This window comes from Lagopus muta, chromosome 8 (assembly GCF_023343835.1).
Source record: "Lagopus muta isolate bLagMut1 chromosome 8, bLagMut1 primary, whole genome shotgun sequence".
Lineage (NCBI taxonomy): Eukaryota > Metazoa > Chordata > Aves > Galliformes > Phasianidae > Lagopus > Lagopus muta.
In genome coordinates, this window is record NC_064440.1 from 20,081,636 (window position 1) to 20,103,218 (window position 21,583).

Consider the following 21,583-nt stretch of genomic DNA (forward strand, 5'->3'; position numbering starts at 1 on the left):
TAAAAGAGAAGCCAGGTCACTTCCACCATATATTATACTCTGAGTGATACTGAAAAACGGCATGACAGTTTTAAGAAGTAGAAGTGGACTGGTAATAAAGCGCTGTTTGCCCTGGCAGTGAGGGGGGAAGAAAGCTGCCCATCGGCTCAGCAGCACCTTCACATGTCCACTGATGTATCTCCACCTGCCGCCCTGAAACAGAAAGCAAAACATTGCCTTGTGCATTTGTACCGACTCAGAATACTGGAGAAGTAGGCAGTTCTCACTGCTTTTAAATAATAAGGTATTTTATTATTGATGTTCATAACAGCACGTGAAGAACAACGGTCACCAAGAAAAAGAAGTCTGTTCCACAAAAACGAAAGGATGGATATTTACATTAACTTCCTACTACAAACGATGAAACACCCGGAGCAGTTGAGGCACTAAATGCTCTTTTCATGTCTTGGGAGCTTATTGAACAATAACTTGACATTGTACTGACACACACCAACAGGGGTTCAAGATGTTTAGATAGCCCTGACCAAGCTGTACACTGCAGGAGGTCAAAAAATGTTGGCTACACACTTATGTGAACTATGTCTCTCTGTTGTTTTAACTCATGAAATTGATCTCTTACAGGGAACTTTAGCAAAAATGGTGCAGTATAACACAACAACAACAAAAAGCCCTCTACAACATAATGTTTTGATGTTGGAAGCAGGGATTTTACCCACAGCTATCTCAAACATTTGTTACCATTTAACATACCCCAGGATTCTTCCCCATTACTTCCTGCTTCCCCTCACAGTTGCATCAAAACAAAAATCACCACCGACAGAAATCAAGGATATCAAACACTGCTCTGAAATACTTTAACACTCAGGTCTAGAGATTACTGCATGCACACATAAGATATTTGCCAACAAGAATATTTATACAGTAAGAAAAATACCGCAACATTTGTCCTGATTTACATATATTATAACATCACAGAAATGACGCTGTTGGCTTTATTTAGGAAAAGCTAGTTACAAAGGTTGGAAAGCAAAGAGCAGTGTGTAACTGAGCCCTTATTAAAGGTATCATCAGGAAGGAGACATTTTTGTTTGCACCGGTCCCCTACACTATCTCTTTTTTTTCCTCTCTCGGCTTCTGCTTCTACTCCTTCTGCTCCTTTCTCTGTATTCTACTTTACTGCACTTGTCTCCATTGCTCTCTCTGTATTTTTTCTCCTTTCTGTGCCCATCTGTGCTGGGGCTCCTGGTTTCATTTTTCCTGTGACGCTCTTCACCAGGGCTTTGACTTGGGCTTCTTCTTGTTTGCCTTTGCCTGTGACTGCTGTGACTTGTGCAAGGGCTTCTCCCTCTATCTGCGCTCCGGCTCCTGCTATCCCTCTCCTTTCTTTCAGTCTCTCTCTGGTGTCTGCTTTTGGACCTTCTTTCCCCCTCACAGGAGCTCCATTTGCTGTTCTCCGCAGAACTATCTTGCTTTAAAAGTCTATACTTCTCCCTATCTTTGTCCTTGTTACCGTGACTACTGGAGAGATCTTCATAAAGTTTTTCCTTCCTAGTCTTTGCCTTTCCTTCTGAATCGCTGCTGCTAGCCTCTGAAAACTTGTCTTTTTTTCTTTTCTTAGAATACATCTTCTTTTGTGCTGCTTTATCTCTGCTGTCAGTCTCACTGTCGCTGCTGCCTCCTGAAGTCTCACTGGAGGATGAGGAAGAGGAGCTCATCTTATGTTTCTTGTGTTTACTCTTGCCTTTTTTCTTTTGCTGCTTTTTCTTCTTTCTGTCTTTCTTTTTCTTTTTCTTCTCCAGACGATCCAATTTCCTTTTATTTTCAAAATAAGAGAGTAGCGCAATCAGACTTGTTAACATACTCTAGATTACAGTCATTGTCTTTTAAAGTTGACTACTTCACTCGTCCTACGCAGTAAATACATTATTTTCCATAAAAGCGTGTTGAATTTCAATCCTCGTCCAGAGAAGTATTTAAAATCATTTTAAGCTTCTAACCTTGAGCTAAGCATAGTTAGAATGTGGTTTTTCAATTCCTTATTTTAAAAAAAAGAGAAGTACATTTTGGCCTTATCACCAGGAATGCAGATAATTAATTGGTAGTGCTTTCTTACTGTCAGTCTGCTGGAGACAGTTTGGAAAATCTGCTGCTTTTATTTGTGCATTCTTATAACAGATTTTGAAAAGGAAAAAAAACAATTAGCGTTCGCTTCCTATTAGTGATGGAAACTGATATTTTAAAGCCTGTTCTCCAGGCAAACGATGCTGGTATTTTCAATAACATCTTCTGTCACAAGCAGAAATGTAAGTGCTCCAGCCACAATTACAGTGCTCTGTCATGCACACGCACTCACTGCCATTTAACTGCTTTCGCAGAAGTTTGCATTCTTAACTCATTGCTTGCTGTGCTTACACTTCTCAGAAAACAGTGAAGAATGACATTACCTGCAGCATATTAAAAATATCCCTTTAGACTCATAAAATCCAAAGGATCCAAACATTTACTGAAGTTCAGCTTTGAAAATATGAAGTACTGCGATTAGCTGTGTTGGGCCAGCAGAAGTTCAAACAAAATACTGTTTTAAGTTATCAAAACACGTATACATTCCTTACTTAAAATAAACATATGCCCAGTATTTTCAGTGAATGATTGGTTACATATGCAGGTACGAGATGAACCTACCTACTCAGGTACCTGCTTAACAATTTACCTTTTTCCACTTCTGCTTTCCATGTACACAGTGTGTTGGGGTTTGGTTTTTTTTAACCTTGAAAGCTGGCTGCACAGTTTTAACCAGTGATACCTGTACGGGATCCATCTGGCAGTAGCTCTTACACACATTCGTGTTACTTCAAAATAATGTTGCAAATTAGCAGAGGAAAATACTGCAAGTCACTTGACATATGAAATAAGTAGGATAGAAGCAAATAATGAAAACCTCATCAACTTGTTATTAGAAGTACAGAAATACAAGGAGCTCCCTCTGCTGGCTTAGCTGAAGCAGCAATCTATAAACCCTTGATCCTAAAGCACACGACACACCTCAACAGAGATAACAAGGTGTATGGTTAGGTTCACTTCAGCTGCATGGCATAAAATAACGTACTTGGCCAAGTTGTAAACCAGTAAGCAAGCATATATAACATTTAATTCTGGAAGAAAATACTGTCAGCAATGCAGTACAACATAATATTTTAAAACAGGAGTTGGCAGTACCTTCAATGAGCCAGTTATTATTTCAGCTAGATGAGAAATACGGCACAATGCAAAGGCATCCCAATTAGATTAGAATGGACCAGTTAAGACAAAAAAAGCTAGACAGACAGACACACTGCATAGTGCTTTTTGGGGCCAAGTGTATGTCAAACAGAATTCACTTCCTTCTGTAGTGATGGTGCTAAGCTCTTCAATGATATAGGAAAGGTAGAGGGACAACAAGACTACTATGGAATCAGAGCTACTGCTGACACAGAGCCCTTCCACTTCATACTACGCTTACCTTAAAAGTTTCTGTTTCTGTTTGGTTGACAGTGACTTTAAAAATTCAACTTCTGGATCATCATCTCCTTCGCTTGCAACAAATTCCTAGAAAAATGCAGTACAACTTTAAGTCCTCAGGTAAAGATAATCTCCCCATTTAGATTGCTGCATTAAAAGTGATGCATCTGTGCGTGCCTTGTTTTTGCACAGGCACGAATGTGCTTGCATTACCAAGTCAACTGAAGACTCCTCAGGAAAAGCAACATACTTGCTGCAAGGAAAAAAAAAAACACCAAAAAACACCCACCCACATTCTGTCTCCAAGCTGAGTAGGTGCTGTAATGTGGGGGCTATACAACAGAAGTTATTAGTAACATATGAAAAATCACTGCCAGGGAAAGAAACATTTCTGAAACAGTTAATAAAAATGAGCCAATTTTGGAGCCCCCACGATTCCCTAGGATAAGTCACCTCATTTTTATCATGCTTGGATGAATAGGTACGATGCCAGTCCTGCTCAAACCCAGAGTAATTTAAGCAAATTACTTTTCTGTCTCAGTTTTGTCATTAGGAAAATGGGTATTAACATATCTACCTTACTGTTGTGCTATTAGTGTTTAAATGCTCATAAAGTGTTCTAGCAATGCAAAATATGGTAATCATACAATCTGCATACAGTACTGCAGTCAACAAAGCATAGCTACTTTATGACCCTCAATTCTTCAAATTATGTGCATCTGGAACATTACAGTTTCTTCACCACAATGTTTTTAATTTTAGCCACACTTAGGAGGGGAAAGAAGAAATAAAGATTAAAAAGCTCTTCCAAAAAAAAAAAAAAAAAAGAAGAAGAAAAAAAAAACAAAACTAAAAACCAAGAAACATCACACCTAATGTAAGGCTAAAGTACTGGTATCACTGTGCTCCATTTAACAGTGCCCAGATGCTACATTTTTTCTATAGCACACAGCTTTATAAAATGCAGTTACAGGGGTTGCTCCAGAAGTGCTGCTTTCCATTTTATTATGTTGGCCCACAATGTCAGAGGCAGATGTGGGTGGTGTGGCAGCAGAGGCTGAACCTTCCCACCAATATTCCATTACGTGCTGCTGCTGTGTGACAGATGGCAGCAGAGGGGCAGTCTGACAGAACGGTGTCTGACATGGAAGTGGGCACAGAGCAAAGCTGTGCCATTGAATTCCTCCACGCAGAAAAAATGGCATCTTCTAATACTCATCGATGCTTGCTGAATGTTTATGGAGCTCAAACAGCAGATGTGAGCACAGTGAGCTGGTGGGTGGTGTGTTTCAGCAGTGGTGACAGCAATGTGAAAGATAAGTCATGTTCCAGGTGGCCATGCACAGCTGTCACACCACAAAACGAAGAGCGTCTCACTCAGTTCATCTGTGTGAATCAGCTAATGGTGGTGACCATGTTGAAAAATAGTGTTTTGTAGCTGAGAATTCACTCCATTAAATAGTGTTATACTCTGCTCTTTGTTTTCATCGTTGTTTCAGTGGAAATAAATAGGAAGCATTACTTTGGGAGCAACCTGCATATATCCAACTGTGGAGACAAAAGGAACTGTTGATTTCCTCTGGCATTTCAAGAACCAGCTGAGGACTGTTGTCTCTAGTTTAAACTTGGTGACATGGCAATTTGACCATCCTCATAGTATCTCACAAGTAATGCATGTGAATTTTTCACTTTGCACTATTATGAAATTGCCTCTACTTGAAATATACTTTGTGCAGCCTAAGTAATAACAACTAAATATTTTCTCCCCCAGAAATAAGACATAACAATACTCAGTTAACCAAAAACACCTTCAGCTGCAGCACTCCTGGCAATACTTGGGCATGCTTCCTCAAACGTTCATGCAGAGACCACCGCTGCATGACAAGTACAAGGTAAAACCCATAACCACTTCTTTACGAAAAATTTAATTTCTAGTCAACCAAAAGAGGTATTTAATTTTTTACAAATAGATTTAAAAAAAAAGGTAACTTATGATTCATCATTCTGACTAAAACAGAGCTGGAAAACACAGTAAGTTTCTGGAGATTTTCCACTGGTGCAGCTATTCAGCTTTCCTATGGATATGCATATTGGAAAACATTAAGCAGCAATTCACAAGCAATCACATTTAGATTTATAGACATTTTCAGCTTACTGGTAAAAAGATCATTACCTGTGATGGATCATTTGCGGTCAAGTTTCTCCCCAGTACATTCTGTTTCAGTGCAAACCCACTGTTTCTCATCTCCGCTATTAGCTCCGAGGGGTGCATTGATGGCCCTGTTCACAAAAATCACAGTTTGAATGTATCATTTATATCTCTCTACCTTTTTTGGACTCCACAGTAGGAATTCAGTTGAAGCTTTGTTAAGTAAAATCACAGCTAAATCAACTCAATAATCTTCTGCTGAGCAAATAATCAGATATGATTTTCTAAAACAGCAGTCTGGAGATTCAGAATAGAAAATAATTGCATTTTTCTTTAAGTACAAGGGGATTCTCTTATGTAACTTTGTCATGTTGAAAACAATATATTTAGGTAAGTGTATTTCTGCTATACTACAAAACGCACAGAAAACAGAAAAACATAAAACAAGACTCTTAAGTGCCCCTTCTCCCCTAACACAATGGGAAAATGCACTGCTACTACGCCACTAATAAAGCATTTTTCATAATCTTTCACGCACTTTTGAACTTAAACATAAAAAGTACCCATCATCAGAAACATGGTATACAGACAGAAAATAAATACATGGAAAAATCAGTTAGGTCCTCACTCATTCCAGGGCCCCCCAGATGTGCTGTGCTGTTACTCTAAGTGCACTTGCAGCTTTCAGCTTTAAAAGCCTGCAGTACCTCACATTAGCATAGGTGTTTGGGATTAGGCTCAGCAGCTTTGTCTGCATCGTGCTGGCTTCGCTGTAACTTACGTACCCCACACCTGGCTCCTTGGTGTTAACTGAAGGCTACAATTATCGATATATAAATCCCTGAACAGGCATTTTCTCTTCACCCTAAACACACCTGCTTTTGGTAGGTCCCTTTTGGTAAATCTCCATAGCACTTCATTCACTAGCCTTCCTGTCAATGGCTGTGTAAGGCAAATGGAGAAGGCAAGCTAAAGTAAAATTCGAAGGCATGTTATACCGAGTACGGAGCAATCAGTAATACTTCACTAAACTACATGTAAATCATGAGATCAATTTCCTCTTACAGAACACATCCATCCTGCTTTGTGGTTTTGAGAGTTTCTGGGTTGTGAAGAACAAGACAATTTATTATTTTTTTTTTTAACATGGGTAAGCGTAGAAAGTAGAATTACCATGGAAAACATCAAATAGCACTTTCTCAAAAAAACCCATCAGCTTTGAAGTTCTTGACTTTTACTGTATTACACACTGCTCACTGAAACAAACAGGCCTATACACTAAGAAAGAATGAAGAAAACTTTGGAAATGTTTCAGGATCCCCTGCATTTTTTCACCAGTTTATTTATTTTGCCAGGCAAAACAATTTTCTGATGAAAGATCCCTCTCAGTCTTCACTTGAGTCCACGTGGTCTGTTAAGTAAGGGCTTACCTTTTTCCCATAGATGTACTTTTACCCATAGCTCATTTTCTAGAAACAAACCTTTCAGGCATTCTTTGTTCACAGCAGCACTGTGAAGAGGTAAGTAATTTCCTCCTCCACACAAAAAGCCAATCACAAATGCACGACGCTACTGATTTTGGTACATTTCTGCCCAAGTGACTGCAGCTGTGCTGTAAAGCACAGACCAACACAAGGAAGAGGAGGCCTGCTCACACCGGGATCAGCACAGCGGCACACATAATAGCTATGCTAAAAAGGAAAGTGAACACGGCTAAAACGAATTTCTAGAAGCCTTGCTGCCATGTTTATTACTGACATTGAGGAGACACATTCATAGCTCCATGTGCAAAGCTTCAGACACAACATGGTACTACTGTAGCAAGGACAGCTGACATATCACTCTTACTCCTGTCTGGTGGACAAGTTACACCAAACGTACTACAAGACCTTGAGATTCAAGTGGTTTATGAATCCAACTGTTTCGTATCTGCTCTTCCTTTCAAACTGTATGTTAAGGACAGATGGTAAGCCTGGGCCGAGAGGCTCTCAGTTGGCTAAGCTTGCGGGAATTGATGCTACCTAAGTATGCCACAAGTGGCATCCATCAATTTTCAGTCACTCCGTCATCAGAAAAGAAACATTCTTTGTGTACTGTGCAAATGGACGTCCCCCGTCCCGGTTTTACCAGTACTGCATATCATGACACCACGCGGCAGGCTACTGGGTGTGGAGGCACAGTGCACTGCACAGCAGCGTTACCTTGTTATCTCTCCTCATCTTAACGTGGTTATTCTTTCCTTCTCCCCAAAAGGGACCCCGTTTCCGTATCATGCTTCAAACCACAACACCCTCACATGTGTATTCCTTAGGGCCTTGTGAGACTGCCCGTGAAGAAGTCAGATCTGTGATCTCATGCAGGTAAAAAGGACCAGAGAGGACATTATGTCACAAGTTAATAGCAAGCTAGATGTAGAAATTCTGTAAAAATAGCAGATTGCGAGGAATCCTAACAGAAGTCTCTCAGTGTTCCTTCATCAGCTAACTAAAAATAAGCTCAGAGTCATAATGTTTCATCACCTGTTTCTCATTCTTTCTGAAACAAGTCAAATAGAGCACATAGCTATTTTTAAATGGCAATTTTTCAATCTTCCAAGCTTATTTTCTAGAATTTACTTTTTTTTTTCCCACTTTTTTTTTTTTTTTTTTTATCTTTTTCCCAGCCTGAAGAAATACTGTTTTCAAGCAAATAGGCTGCTACTTCTTCCTACTTCTTCTCAGAGTTCTTAATGTTTTTACTCTCTCTTATATTTTGTTCAAGGTAGTTTTAAAGGAAAAAAAATAACAGATGGCTCAGTTAACTCAGGGTTGGGACATTAAACCTGAAAACTCAAACCATTCAATGAAGTATGGAAAGAAGGATTTTAGTCTTCACAAAGTACAACTTGAGCACAACCTTAGCTTGATGGCTGTTGGTGCATCTCTATAATATTCATGCAATTCAATAAATAGAAAAGCTGTAAGCAGAATTTTTCTGAAGCCACGTGAGCATCAATTATGCTGGATTTCACAAGGATATCATATGAAGACTTCTACAACATATTGTCAATTTGTTTCTATAATAAAGAGCACTCCAATTTCTTACTGCACTTTACTGAGATCAATTTAACAGAATCGATTCTGCTTCTATTAAACAACCAGGGGGCAATATAATTCTGGATTTCAATTACTGACCGCCAAGCTTACAGCAGGCTCTCCCACCCCACATTATTACCCCCGCTCACAGCCCTGAAACAAGAGAACCTATAGCCAAAACTGTCATTTTCCATTTTGTCTGTACTTTTCACAAAGCCACAGACGCAATGAGCGTGTGTAATGCTTTGTTGTTGCCAGAATGTTTCATCTAATGAGCACGGGCAAAGGACTCCTCCTTGGGAGAACAATGCTAGCTGTAACACGCCATCCAGCAGACCTCCATTAAAATGTCTAAAGCACATTTTTCAAATTATCCAATATTATCCAACAGGACGTTAAAACCTTTTTTCATAACAACTGTGATTAAATACCACTTTTTCTACAACAGTTTCAGCGGCAGTAAGGACAGACCATAATACTGTGATTGTCAGTATCACCAAGATAGTACTTTTCCATCTATCTGCTTGTGCTACCCTCGACAGCGTCAGCTCAACTTACTGATAAAAGCTTTCACTACTGTCACCAGCACAGATAAACAAACCCATTTATTCTTTGCAATCGATGAAGTTCCTATCTAGATTTTTATTTGAGAATACATATGAAAAGCAAAGAGGTAAGAAGCAGTAATACTGTAACCAGCATTCCCGCCTGTGGCAGGAGAAATCATCCTAGCCAGTACACAGCAGATGCAGTTACATAGTGTTATGAATTGAAATAAGTCATTCCATATTTAAAAAAACAAAACAAAACAACAAACCACCTGAAAAAAGCAGTATATTCTTCATGGTGCCATTTTAATTACAACTTCTTAACATTCATTTCAACTAATGCTCATTTTTTGTGCCAACGGAATATTCAGAATGTGTTTGGGCTTTTCTACAGCTTCCCCATTCCTCACCATACCATAGCTATCTCCTTGTTTGCTAACAGAGATGAAATTCATACAAACACAAATAAAAAGCACACTGCCTATCTGCTAGCTCTTCATCAGTACGCTTCACATTCAGTATACTCCTCTCTACCCAGGCTTAAAAAGTCACTTACAAACCAAGGCCAAGAGACTCTCAAGGCTTATCCATTATTACCACGTGCTTTTTGTTAACAAAGTAGAATGGTGGTGACATGCTTAGGCCTTTCTCATGCTCACCTTGGACAGCATGATGCCATAATTCTCCCAAAAAGAAATTTGATTTGCTATATGATAGCAATATTAAAGCCACACTCTGCTGTTGAATAAATCAATCACACTGGCAACTGCCACTCAGATCTTAAAACCTTATTAGTGATCTTTAAGCAAAACAAATAGGAATTTATTGAATTTCCATGGAAGATGAACAGTGTAGCATAAGCTCACAAGCAATACAACTCCACTGGCTGAGGACAGCATGGCTGCACACTACAGTTTCCAAACAGGAACATGAAAGAAACAAACAGTGTCTGGTTCTGTTGTGTCTGCAGGTGGGCAGGTGGGATACTGTAGACCTGTGTACACCAGGAAGATTACAAACAGCTCTTTCACCTTAAATAAGTGATGGAAAACCACGCCGCTGGTTGCCTCAGCAGATGATCACAAGAAGGGTGAATACAGGCTGAAATCAGAATGTGACTTCGCATGGAGGAAGGGAGTACCATTCAAACACAAGGCTTTTTGGGTTTTGCTTTAAAAGACAACCTAACTTTAAAATTATGAGAGACAGGTTTGTCAATAATATACCCACATACTTTTTGTGCTCTCCATACAGTTTTGTATGGTTCTTTTTTCAGGTGGCTTAAAAGGAAATGGAACTAAAAAGGGAAAGAATTACAGGCTGAGCCTAATCACACCATATCTTCTGTGAAGTTTCACCGCAGTTGTGGCAGAGATAAGAGTAGACACTTCTCATTTATCTAAAGGACAAAGAGCTATTATCATAATTATGTGATCGTGACCCTGGTCGTGAAGAACCCAGCAAGTTTACGCAGCCTCCACTAATTCAGAACTGATCATTTTTCACTGATAATTTTTCCATCTCTTTCGGGGATGACTACATTCAGACCATATTTACACTTCAAAGCAACTGCTGCAGTTGGCATTGAGAGAAACCAATGAATACAAAACCTCTGGCTTTTAATTAGCTTTTCTTCAGAGCATCTGCAGTTTAACTGAATGTAACACATTGCCGTGCTTTTGTCGCAGGCTATTTCAGAGAATCTTGAATTTTTAAGAAGTAAAAAACATTTAAATCATCAAACTGCTACAGGAATCCATATTTATTACTCAAATGCCATTCACACCAAATACAGAGGGTTCTGAAGCATAAATGGAGGGCTATTCTGAAATGAGATAGTTCTTGAACTACGTGAAGACTCTGTTAGGGCTCCTACTGCTCACAATCAAAGGTCTCAGCTGCAGATCGTAAAGGAAAGTTTCATGCGCTGCAATTCTGCAGATGACCATTTATACTAATGATCACAGTTAGCATATTCAAATACCTCTCCTTTGTTAACACAGACTCAAGAGAACACTTCAATCCATTCCTGCATTCCCAATACAATGCACTTCTTATCTGTGGGAAAACAAAACGGTACCGCATCTGTCCCTGGAAAACACGCAGGGAGATTCTACTGATAACATAATACAGACATAAATCTCATTTTTCTTGTCTTAGCATGGCTGACGATTTCCATGATCTCTATGGCAAAGGATTTCACACCCCAAAGAAGCTGAAGGTCAGAGTGCGACAGACAAGCACAGTGAGTGTGGGGACACTGCAGTAACACAAAAGTGGCACAAACTTCAGGAGGTGCTGATGAGCCTTTAGAAGGTTGCATTTACTCTGACACACCAAACCTTTTCGTCTTGGTAGAACGTCAGACGCTACATACACATACATGTCACTCAGTCACATTTCGACTTCTATTTGCCTCAGTTTTCCATAAAGGCATAAACCATTCTGCAGAATCGTTTCTTCACTGGATAGGACATATATGGAGCCAGTTGACTGTAACATGTTGAAAGCAGTACAGAGCAGAGAATGATGCCCAGCACTCTCCAGCCTAAGTTCAATAGGCCAAGAGCATCAGATTGGACTGATTTATCTGACCATGGCACTTACAAGCAATGTTGAAGCGAATTAACAAAATTACTTCAAAAGTTTTTGCATGTAAAACCTATGAGTCTGTGTTCTAATAACCTCCATATGTGCATATACACACATATATGCACAGCTGCATGTAAAGTCAGAACCACAAGAGATACTTTCATCTTGTCTGAACTTTGAAAGTTAGGATTTTTACCAGTAAAAAAAAAAAAGAAAAAAAGGTAAAGCAGTTTAGCCCAAAGCAGCATTTTGATTGCCTAATTTAACTTTGTAAAGGAGAAGTAAATCTTATCAGTTGGTCTCTGTACGTGTCACAGTTGGAGCATTCTAACACTACTTTGCAGTTTCCAGTGATCAAAGTAACTTACTTTATATCTAAAACTAAGAATTTCATAATGGAAATAATGCAACATCAGGGGGTGCAGTTATCATGAAATAATTACACTCCTGGGAGATTACAGACAAGGCTGTACCCCAGGGGTGTGATTATCCCATGCTAACCACATCCACTGAAATTGCCTTATTGCAGAAATAATCTCTATTCACTGGTGAGATATTATTCAAAAGGCGCTTTTTTAATGGTAAGATTATTATTTTTTTTTCTAGTATGAATTACCTGCTAGATTAGTAAAATAGTCCCAGAAGCGAAATAACCAAGCCTAAGCTAAGGGACTGATTGTAATTATTTTGCTGTTTGCTGGTGCACTGCAGTGCATTTTAGATCTTGAAAGATAGAGGTCTTCTCCTCGAACAGAGCGGAGTTGCCATGCACGCTGCACTCCTGCACTGGTTCCACTTGAGCAAAGCAGAGTCAGCAGCTGGTCTCTGTGTGAGATACTCAACTTTGAAACCGCACAGTGATTGCTGTTCTGGATTCCATGCAGGAAGGGAGATGGCAATGCAGCCGTCACATCAGATAAATGCAAAGACCAGTGCCTTTTGCTGAAGAGAACTGCACCTCTTTCCTCAAAGACTAACAGAGTAGCACTTCAGATAACCCAACTAAATCCAACAAAGTCTCATTTTCATTCATTTCAAGTTAAGCTTTTCCTCTGAGGCTGAAAAGCCTGAGTCCAAATAAGGAATTTTACTCTGCTCTCTTCCTGAAGGAGAACATTGGAACACCTACTGCACCTGCATTAAGCGCTATTCAGTTTTTTTCTGTGTGTTGAGATGCATCATTTATAGCATATGAAAGGAAATAACATCAGCAATTAGAAGTGAAATGTGCATTTCTCATACCTGTAGCAGAAGGTCTTCCTAAGAACAGACTGGCCTACTTTGAAAAACTTCAGGCAATAAAACATCAAGAAATGCAAGAATGCTGGAATGCAGTAACTGTGCTTCTTGGCAGATCACAGTCCCACTAATTCATGCGCTATTTCTTTCCCTCTGACATGACTTGTTTCTGCATTACTTTCTTTTATTTTAAAATCCTACTGAAGCTTATTGATTTGAGCATTTAAAGCTCTGCTTTTATTAAATTGAAGATGCCATTCAAAGAAGATCTTCTGAGGGCATTTTAAATTTTTGAAGGAGAGAAGGCAAGATGGGGATGGGCAGTTTCTGCTTCCTGTTGGCTCTCTGGTTCAGCCACGGAACCTGCCGCAGGGGGTAGGATAGACCCAGAAGCATTTTCTTCTTTTTGAGGGTACAGAATAGTATAGAATAGTGTTTGATAGGCACAGGCCAGGCACCAGCACAGCACAGTGAGCTCAAACTCTTTCATATTGCCAGGATCAGGGCATACCTTTTAACAACATTCTGTCAGCTTTTTAGGATTCTGCACTTGATAAGGGGTGAATTCCAAACCATTCAGAGATGGTGATTAATACCTGCCCATCTCCTCCCACACACCTTGCCACCCACAGCCACCCCGCCTCAGGGCACATCTCTGGCTGGTGTTTTGCAATGGTTGTTTAACCACAGACAAAACCAGAAACACAAAGAAGACACAGCAGTAGGACTGTGCCAGTTTGATCATCCCAGCTATATTCAAAATTTTCAAAGCCTATTTTAACTTGCCTGTAATAAAGAGCTTGTTAATAGTCCTCACCGTAAGGTTCCCAAATTGCTAGAATGATGGCAGTACCGAGTACAAACACCACATTAAGTTTCTGGTCAATGTAATATGAGCATGTGCTATCTACAAAATGGCAAAACCACGTGTAACCTTAGGCCAGCCCCCAGCAATGATAAGAATGGAACTAAGAAAAGTAACAATGAAAGCAAATAAAACCACACTGCCAGTGAAAGAATCAATACTGTGACCAGCAACTACTACACTACTATGAAGCTTGTAACAATTTTAACATGCTCTGGTCAGATCCATCATTATCTTAACTCTTCAAGCCCCGCACTGGGCACTGAAAAGGCCTGCTATGGTCTAACTTGGCAGCCAGCTCAGCACCACACAGCCATTCACTCACCCCTCCTCCAAGCAGGAAGGAAAAGAAAATCAGGAGAAAAAGCTTCATGGGTTGAGATGAAGACAATTTACTAAGACAGAAAAGCAGAGTTGATGTGAAATGCCATTGCTTACCACCTGCCAACCAGTGCTCAGCCAGTCCCCAAGCTGTGGCAGACCCCAGCCAACTCCCCTGGTTTTATAGTTCCATACTGTGTGGCATCATGCAAAACAGCCCTTTAGCCAGGCTGGGTCATCTGTGATGGTTCTGTTCACTCATGGCTTCCTGTGCCCCCCAGGCCCTCACTACCAGGGCAGTAAGAGAAGCTGAAAAGCTGAAACATCGCTGGCTTTGTGCAGCACTGCTCAGCAACAACTACAACATGTGTTGGGTGTGGGATCAACAGTTGTTTTTTTCCTAAATAGAACACAGCATCTTAGCAAACATTATAGAGAAAACTAACTCTGTTCCAGCTGAAATCAGGACAATAGGCTAGATTGCATCCTTCAAAGAAAATTAGTTTCATAAGCTATTTGCAGTACTGGATTATTAACTGTTATACTATTTTTTTTTTACTATTATTATTATCATATATCTATTTCTTAGATCATTGCACTCTTCATTTATGAGACAACACTTACATTTCAAATTTCACAACACACAAAGCAGGAACAAGCTTTCAGAGACGGAGCTCCTGCAGAAGGATTTACTTCCTAACCTTTCAAAGTATTACTTACTTTAAGTAGTATTTTCTGCCTTCTAGGCCAATCAAAGTAAGAATGGCACTGCAGAACACATTTTCAATGTACTAGAAAATAATCAGAAAAAAAAAACCAACTAGGAATAAGCAGCTTAGAAGTAATAATGGATATCATTACTGATAAAGAGAAGGAGGAAAAAGCTAAGCTCAGAGAGCTGCGTTTTATAGAGGAAGACAAGAACATTCACAGAGGTGCTCACTGGTTCAGCATTAAGGCTCATAAAAAGCATTGGCTAGATTTTACGAATGGAAACAACAATGAAGAGAAACGGTCAAAGCAAGATTATACTGTGCATGTGCGGGGGGTTGATCAGAACATGACAGGTTTTGGCCTTCTACTATTGCAGTGCACTGTCAGGAAATGTAAAAACACTGTTCTGACAAACTGACTTCACCCTCAGCTAAGGCTAAGTTCACAGAGCTGACTGCAGATCCGCACACGGTGAAACCTGAGTAGAGCTCTCAGCAACACGAAGACAAGGACTTAATCCCCCATCCCAGACACCATAGGACCGGTATCAGGGTTCAGCTCCAAAAAATTGTAAAATTTTTGTAAAATGAGATGTAAGCTTCACCTAACATGCATAAATTCTGAGTCTTAGGAGAATTACTGAATTCAATAATTTGTGTTCTCACTTAACCGTATACTTCACGTACAGTCAAGGAAACTCCAGAAGCTCTCAGAGGAGCATAACTTAGCTTGTTATTAAATCGGATGAAGATTTAGAAAAGCTGATGAGAGGATTGCATGCCCGAGGTTAGAAAAAGCAGACAACCTTTTTTACTGCTGATCTAATTAACGATATTACCCACTCCTATAAACCTCTTATCTGCTGTTAGATGAAGAACTTACAATTGTTTTAAATTTTATCACCAGTGTTTTTACATACAGTTTTCTTGAAAGAAAAAATGAGAAGGTAGTCGTATCATTACAGCTGACTATTCAAACCCAAGATCACAGTGCCTTACAAATTATATATACAAACCCCGATCTGTCACCCGCCCCTACTCGCTGAAATCCTTCCTCTCAGCCCGCTAAAGACTGTGCTCAGCACAGCACACTGTCTTCCAACTTGGAAATGTGAGGTCACTCGCACAGCCTGAGTACAAGTAAACAGTTTTACAGCTTTTTCCTAACACAAAACTCATCCTGCGCATTAAATCCCTCTCTTAGGCTTTGCGTGACTGTTTGGAAAGCTGCCCGGACAGCATCTCTCTCTGTAGGAAACATGCAGCATTCCAACTTTCCTGCATCTAGATAATTAGATCAGTTGGGTTTGAAGCAAGCAGTTAGCCTTACGTTGACACTGTGAAGTGTCTGCATTAGAAATAATGACTCCATTTTCAAGCTGGTGCAATCATGCACCAAATATTTTTCAAATTTCCCAGCCAAGCATTCCTAAAAATTGCCCACATCATTTGAACTGGAATAAAAACGTTCTGTAGCATAAAAGCACAACTGACGTGTAACAGTTGCACTGTATAATTCTACCCCCACCAAACGCTCCAAGCACAGTTTTATCTAAGGTAGGAATGAGGTAAGAAGAAGATTTAGTGTTATAACCTATTGAATATAAAGGCTGAGAATGTCAACTGCAGCATCGCTAACACAATGGTATAATCATCAGACAATGCCTAGGAGCAGAAGAGCAGAAGAGGCATTGTTTCCTTCAACTTAAGTCTTCTATGCCTCATCCCAGAGAGATAAAATATCTGTGTGGTGTAATTCTGAAGGCAAGACTGTCCCAACGTGAAGTAAAACTAAGAGCTACTACATAAAATAGATATCCTGAGCAGAAACAGAAGAATAGGTGTTATCAAGCGTGCAGCCATAGTGATATCCCTGCAAAAGTGAATGATCATGATCTTGGAGTGCAGTAGCAAGTCTGAAGACTCACCCACGTTACCAGGTGTCTTGTAATAGACCAAGATTTTGAAAATATTAAAAGCATTACTAACTTGAGTCAGCTTACAGCACTCTAGGCAAACATCATCTAATTTGAATGCTTACATCCCACTTCTTTATTAAAACCTAATTAAAAAAAAAAAAGTTCACAAAGCAATCAGAAGCCAGCTGAAAGGAAACCAGGAAAGCTCAGTTCCAGTTACTCATCCATTTTTAGAAGTGCAATCAAATATACTAAAAAAAAAATCTCTCAATTTTTTCAAATGATTAACAAAAATATACTGATACACTACAGCTTTTCAGAGCAGTTTGCCTGAACATGAACTGGGACAGTCTTTGACAACACATTACATGATTACTTATTTGGTAACAGGTATTCTCATTCCGACGGAAACAATTTCACTGCAGCTTTCTGACATTTTGTCAGAGGAAGAATCAACAGCAACAGTCTTTAGAGATTCTTCAAAAAATGAGTTAGTAACCAGAAAATTAGATCCCTAGCACTTGAAATGATCAGAAATGTTGGATAGAACATATGAAATAAGAAATCTTTTCCCCATTTCACCAACCTTTCGAAAGAAGATAACATTTGCAAAATTTAACCTGAGAAGTTTTCCCCACGTTTTTATCCGGACCCTCAGAAAGGCATTTGCTGCCTACCTGAACCATCACTGGACACTGAGCTCGCGTTGATTCCAGAAAGGCCGAATAAAGGACATTCTCGATCAGTGTTTACATGGCCCCACTTGTGGCACTTGATGCATCTCACATTCCGCACCTAGAAGGTAAAAAAAAGAAGCCAAACAACACTGGCATAAGTTAGTTAACAATACAACTTAACATTTACAGAAACATTTGTGTTATTAGGCAGAAGAAATGCTTTTAGACTCACTGAGAAACACAATAAAATTAAGTCCACGTGGATACTCTGCAGTTAGATAATATTTGCAATACACTCAAGACCTCCACAGCGTGAAATGTATGTGACTTGCCTGGATGCCAAATGGCTGGTCTCTGATATTCATGTCATCCTTAGCGTACCTGTCACACAGACACAAAACGCAAACACATCGTAAATTCACTTTGTTTTGTAAACCATCACACACCAAACTACTTTGAGACCTCTTCAGGTTTACAGCTTTTACTAATTAACTGCATGGGCATGAATGATTACGCAAATGACCCACTAAAAAATGAAACTGAAAAGAAAGTAGAAAAAGAAAAGACCACGGAAGGTAAATTAAAAGAATATTTTTTCTCTGGATAAAATCCAGACATCTTACTTTTCTCGAGGGGCGACTTTCTGCCATTCAAATTTGTACTCAGTCTCTCCTTCTTGCTACAAAACACAAAGCATGGCAAGTTTGAGCTTTTCCAATACACTTCAAGTAAGCAGGTAGAAAACACAACGAAACGACGTAATAAAATACCTCTTTAGTTTCCTCTTCGAATTTTCAGAAATCATGAAAAGAGAAGAGAGAATATATTAATTACATACATAAAATGCAGCTGGTGCCCAATCTGGAAGCAAAACATGTTGAAGTATATACTAATACAACAGTAACTTAATTAAAATAGAGAACACAAATAATCATCTTCTAGTATATGCAGTTGCAAATCCTTTAAAACATAATCATCTGTTAAAATTACATTGCTGTGATATACAAGCACAAAAATTTGCAAGTTCTAGCCAGGGAAACACTGTACAACAGCTTGGGGTTGGACAGCAATGCTGCAAAGTTCTCTTTGGTTTTCAGAGAGAGAAAATTTGTTTCCTAGTCAGTATCTAGTCATCTATCGTAGCAGTTATAGAGGGACTCGCCCTGCCAGAAGGTTATCATTAATATGCAAATTCTGAATTTAATGGAGGAAGTCTACTTAGATTTCTCTACTCATATTTCCCAAAACAAGTGCTTCCTAGACTACAGACTGTTAAAATGTGTTTCTTCACTAGCTGATTCATAAAAAATAAACTGCAATTTACGAAAGGTTTTCCTCTCACAAGGTTTAATGTAATTCCTATCAGACATGGGTTTACTGCAAAGCAAGTTCTATTTATGTTAAATTGAATACTTTGGTTACCAGGATCTCAAAAATACCCTAAAAACTACTTAATAAACATTACTGTGTCATTCACTGTGTCAGTCCCAAGGGCCCATACCTATCATTTCAGTTTCATGTTTTAAAAAGGTCACACGTAAGGGAAAGATAGTAAAATATTTCTGTTCTATATTTTGCATGTGTAATAATTAAAACAAAAAATTGTCAAGAATAAAATTTCAGTTTGGTGGAGATGGTATTTCTGGGCTTAGAAGAAGTGAACAGAGTCCGAGCCTCCTCCAGAAGGTCGGTCAGCCTTCAGGGCTTTGAATCAGCCCTGGTGAGCCTTCTCAGGCCCACTGGCTGGGAAACATGCCCGGGCCACATGCTGGCTTTACTGAGTCTGCCTGTCTCAGCAGGTTGGCACAACAGCTACAGGGCAACCTGCTTTTAGGGAGAAACTCTTACAAATTATGTTTTCTTACTCCTGTGCTTACACCTATCAGTCACTAAAACTTAACAATGTCAACGTGTCCACAAGGCTTTCAGGAACTCCGGCTCATGAATGTATTAAATACAGTGACAGCCAGACCCACCAGAGTTGAGTCATCCAGCATTTATTACTCACAAGACATTAGCTAATTAACTTCTTGCTTTGGTAACTCCCGTGCCTGACATGGATCAAGCTGAATTTCGGGCAGAAGTTTTATGCAAAAGCTACCCTGCTATCTCTAAAAAGGAGAGCTGGCCAAAACAGTTTGTGCTGCTGGAGCCAATGTGCTGGTAAAGACTAGTCTTCCTCACCCAGTGCTTTATAATGCCTTAAAGAAACACCTATGGCCAAGCACAGAACTTCTGATGTTGCCATATCTTCCCTTCACACTGAACTGTTGCTTAAAAAGTATTTCTCAATTTGACTGAAATTAAAGTAGTGTGCAATCAAAATTATTAACTACAATCCATCTATGCATATATCCAGTAGGAGAACAAAAAGCAACACCTTCTAGCATTACTCCTCTATGACCATACTGTTTCATTATCTGAATGACCATATTCATTTGTTCAGAGCAACGTTAGCTCTGCCTGCCCACAAACAGACATCTCAGTACCTTTCTTTGCTCCAGGTGGGGCCTCGTACATGAAGTTAAGACCATTCTTCACGCGCTCATCTCCCATAAGCAACCTGAAAGGAACAGTTTGGAGTGTTATACACAAAGCGTTCAGATAGATATTAGTTAATGAGAAAAGAAAAAAGAAACATGCAGCAAAAAATTATGATAATAACCAGCAATTTTCCATCTGTTAATCAGCATACCAAAAGCTGAATATCAAAAAAACAAGGGCCCAGTCAACGCTTTTGCATGCTTCACTGTGTACCAATGATCAGACATATCAATCACAGCTGAAACACAGTTCTGCATCGGAACGTGCAATACCAGGTCACCTCCTGTCCTGTTCTTTGTAGCACTGACTGAGGGAGAATCTGATTAATGTTGAGAAATATCTAAGAGGGAGGTGGGAGGCAATTGGATGAGGCCAGGCTCTTCTCAGTCACACGTACTGACGGAACAAAGAGCAATTGCCTAAATCTTGAACATAGGAAGTTCCATACAAACGTGCAGAAGAAATTCTTTACAGTTAGGGTGATGAAGCACTGGAGCAGGCTGCCCAGAGAGACTGTGGAGCCTCTTTGTATGGAGACATCCAAGACCTATGTGGAAGTCTACCTGTGTGACCTTTTGTATGGTACCTGATTTAGCATGGGTTGGACTCGATGACCTCTTGAGGTCCCTTCCAACCCCTGCAATTCTATGGTTCTGTGATTTGAAAACAGACCTTGTTGATTCTGCTCAGACAGCAGTTTTCCAGTCACCATCCTCATTTACCGTGGTGGTCAGAGAGAAACAGTGCTTCAAGTAGCTCAGGAAGAGCTGACTCTCACCTGTTATCATAGGACTCCTGTTCTTTGAGATACTGTTGCATTAATTCTTCTTGTTTCTTCTTATCATAGGATATTTTCTGTTCCGCCATCCATACCTAGTTAAAACAAGAGGTTTTCGCTTCCAGCAGATTGTAAAACTGTAGGGTACTGCAAAACACACCCTATAACCACTTCATTGGTTTAGCACGCTGAAAATCAGCTTTCATCAAAGCATAATTTTGATAAGCTAAAACTTCAACATTTGAGAACAAAGGTGGGGAAGCTGAGTAACGCGGAGGGAAAACGAAGCTCGGATACCGCAGCTCTGGGTGCCAGGAGCTGCGGGCAGCGGCCTGCGGGCAGGAACAGAGGGCAGCGACGGGCAGCATGAGGCAACACCGCGCCAAGCGGGGCTGGAGCCAGGGAACGGAGACGGCCGTAGGAGCCCGGGAGCTCTGAGCCGCGGCCGGAACGCGCCGGAGCGCCGCTCACCTTTTTGATGTTGGACTTGGAGGCGGGGTGGAAGTCCTTCTTGCACATGAAGTTGGCGAACGACTTCCCCATGGCGGCGGCGAGGAGCGGCCCGCCGGCTGAGCGCAACCGGCTCCAGCGCTCGCTGCGGGCCTTCCGGGCCGGCGGGCGGGCCTTCCTGCGGGGCGCCGCTCCGTTCCGCTCCTCCCAGCCGCC

General features: G+C 40.2%; 1 protein-coding gene across 1 annotated transcript; it reads right to left on the bottom strand.

Moving 5' to 3' along the window:
- Nucleotides 1-271: 271 nt before the first annotated feature.
- CIR1 (corepressor interacting with RBPJ, CIR1) lies at nt 272-21,558 on the bottom strand. The gene is made up of 10 exons (XM_048953739.1): nt 21,389-21,558; nt 20,918-21,012; nt 20,085-20,158; nt 18,366-18,379; nt 18,219-18,274; nt 17,928-17,976; nt 17,596-17,713; nt 5,672-5,778; nt 3,500-3,585; nt 272-1,812 (listed from the first exon to the last, which is right to left on the bottom strand). Exons 1-10 carry the CDS (start codon nt 21,458-21,460, stop codon nt 1,107-1,109), a joined length of 1,377 nt encoding a protein of 458 aa, XP_048809696.1. The 5' UTR covers nt 21,461-21,558; the 3' UTR covers nt 272-1,106.
- Between the last annotated feature and the right edge of the window lie 25 nt (nt 21,559-21,583).

Bases quoted from the DNA above. Each gene is read 5' to 3' on its own strand.
- CIR1 (XM_048953739.1), bottom strand. From the start codon at position 21,460: ATGGGGAAGTCGTTCGCCAACTTCATGTGCAAGAAGGACTTCCACCCC. The intron at 5,779-17,595 runs GTAGGCAGCAAA...TTTTGTGAACAG, and splicing joins AGTGTCCAGTGATGGTTCAG to GGCCATCAATGCACCCCTCG. The intron at 3,586-5,671 runs GTAATGATCTTT...GCATTTTTCTAG, and splicing joins CCGCAAATGATCCATCACAG to GAATTTGTTGCAAGCGAAGG.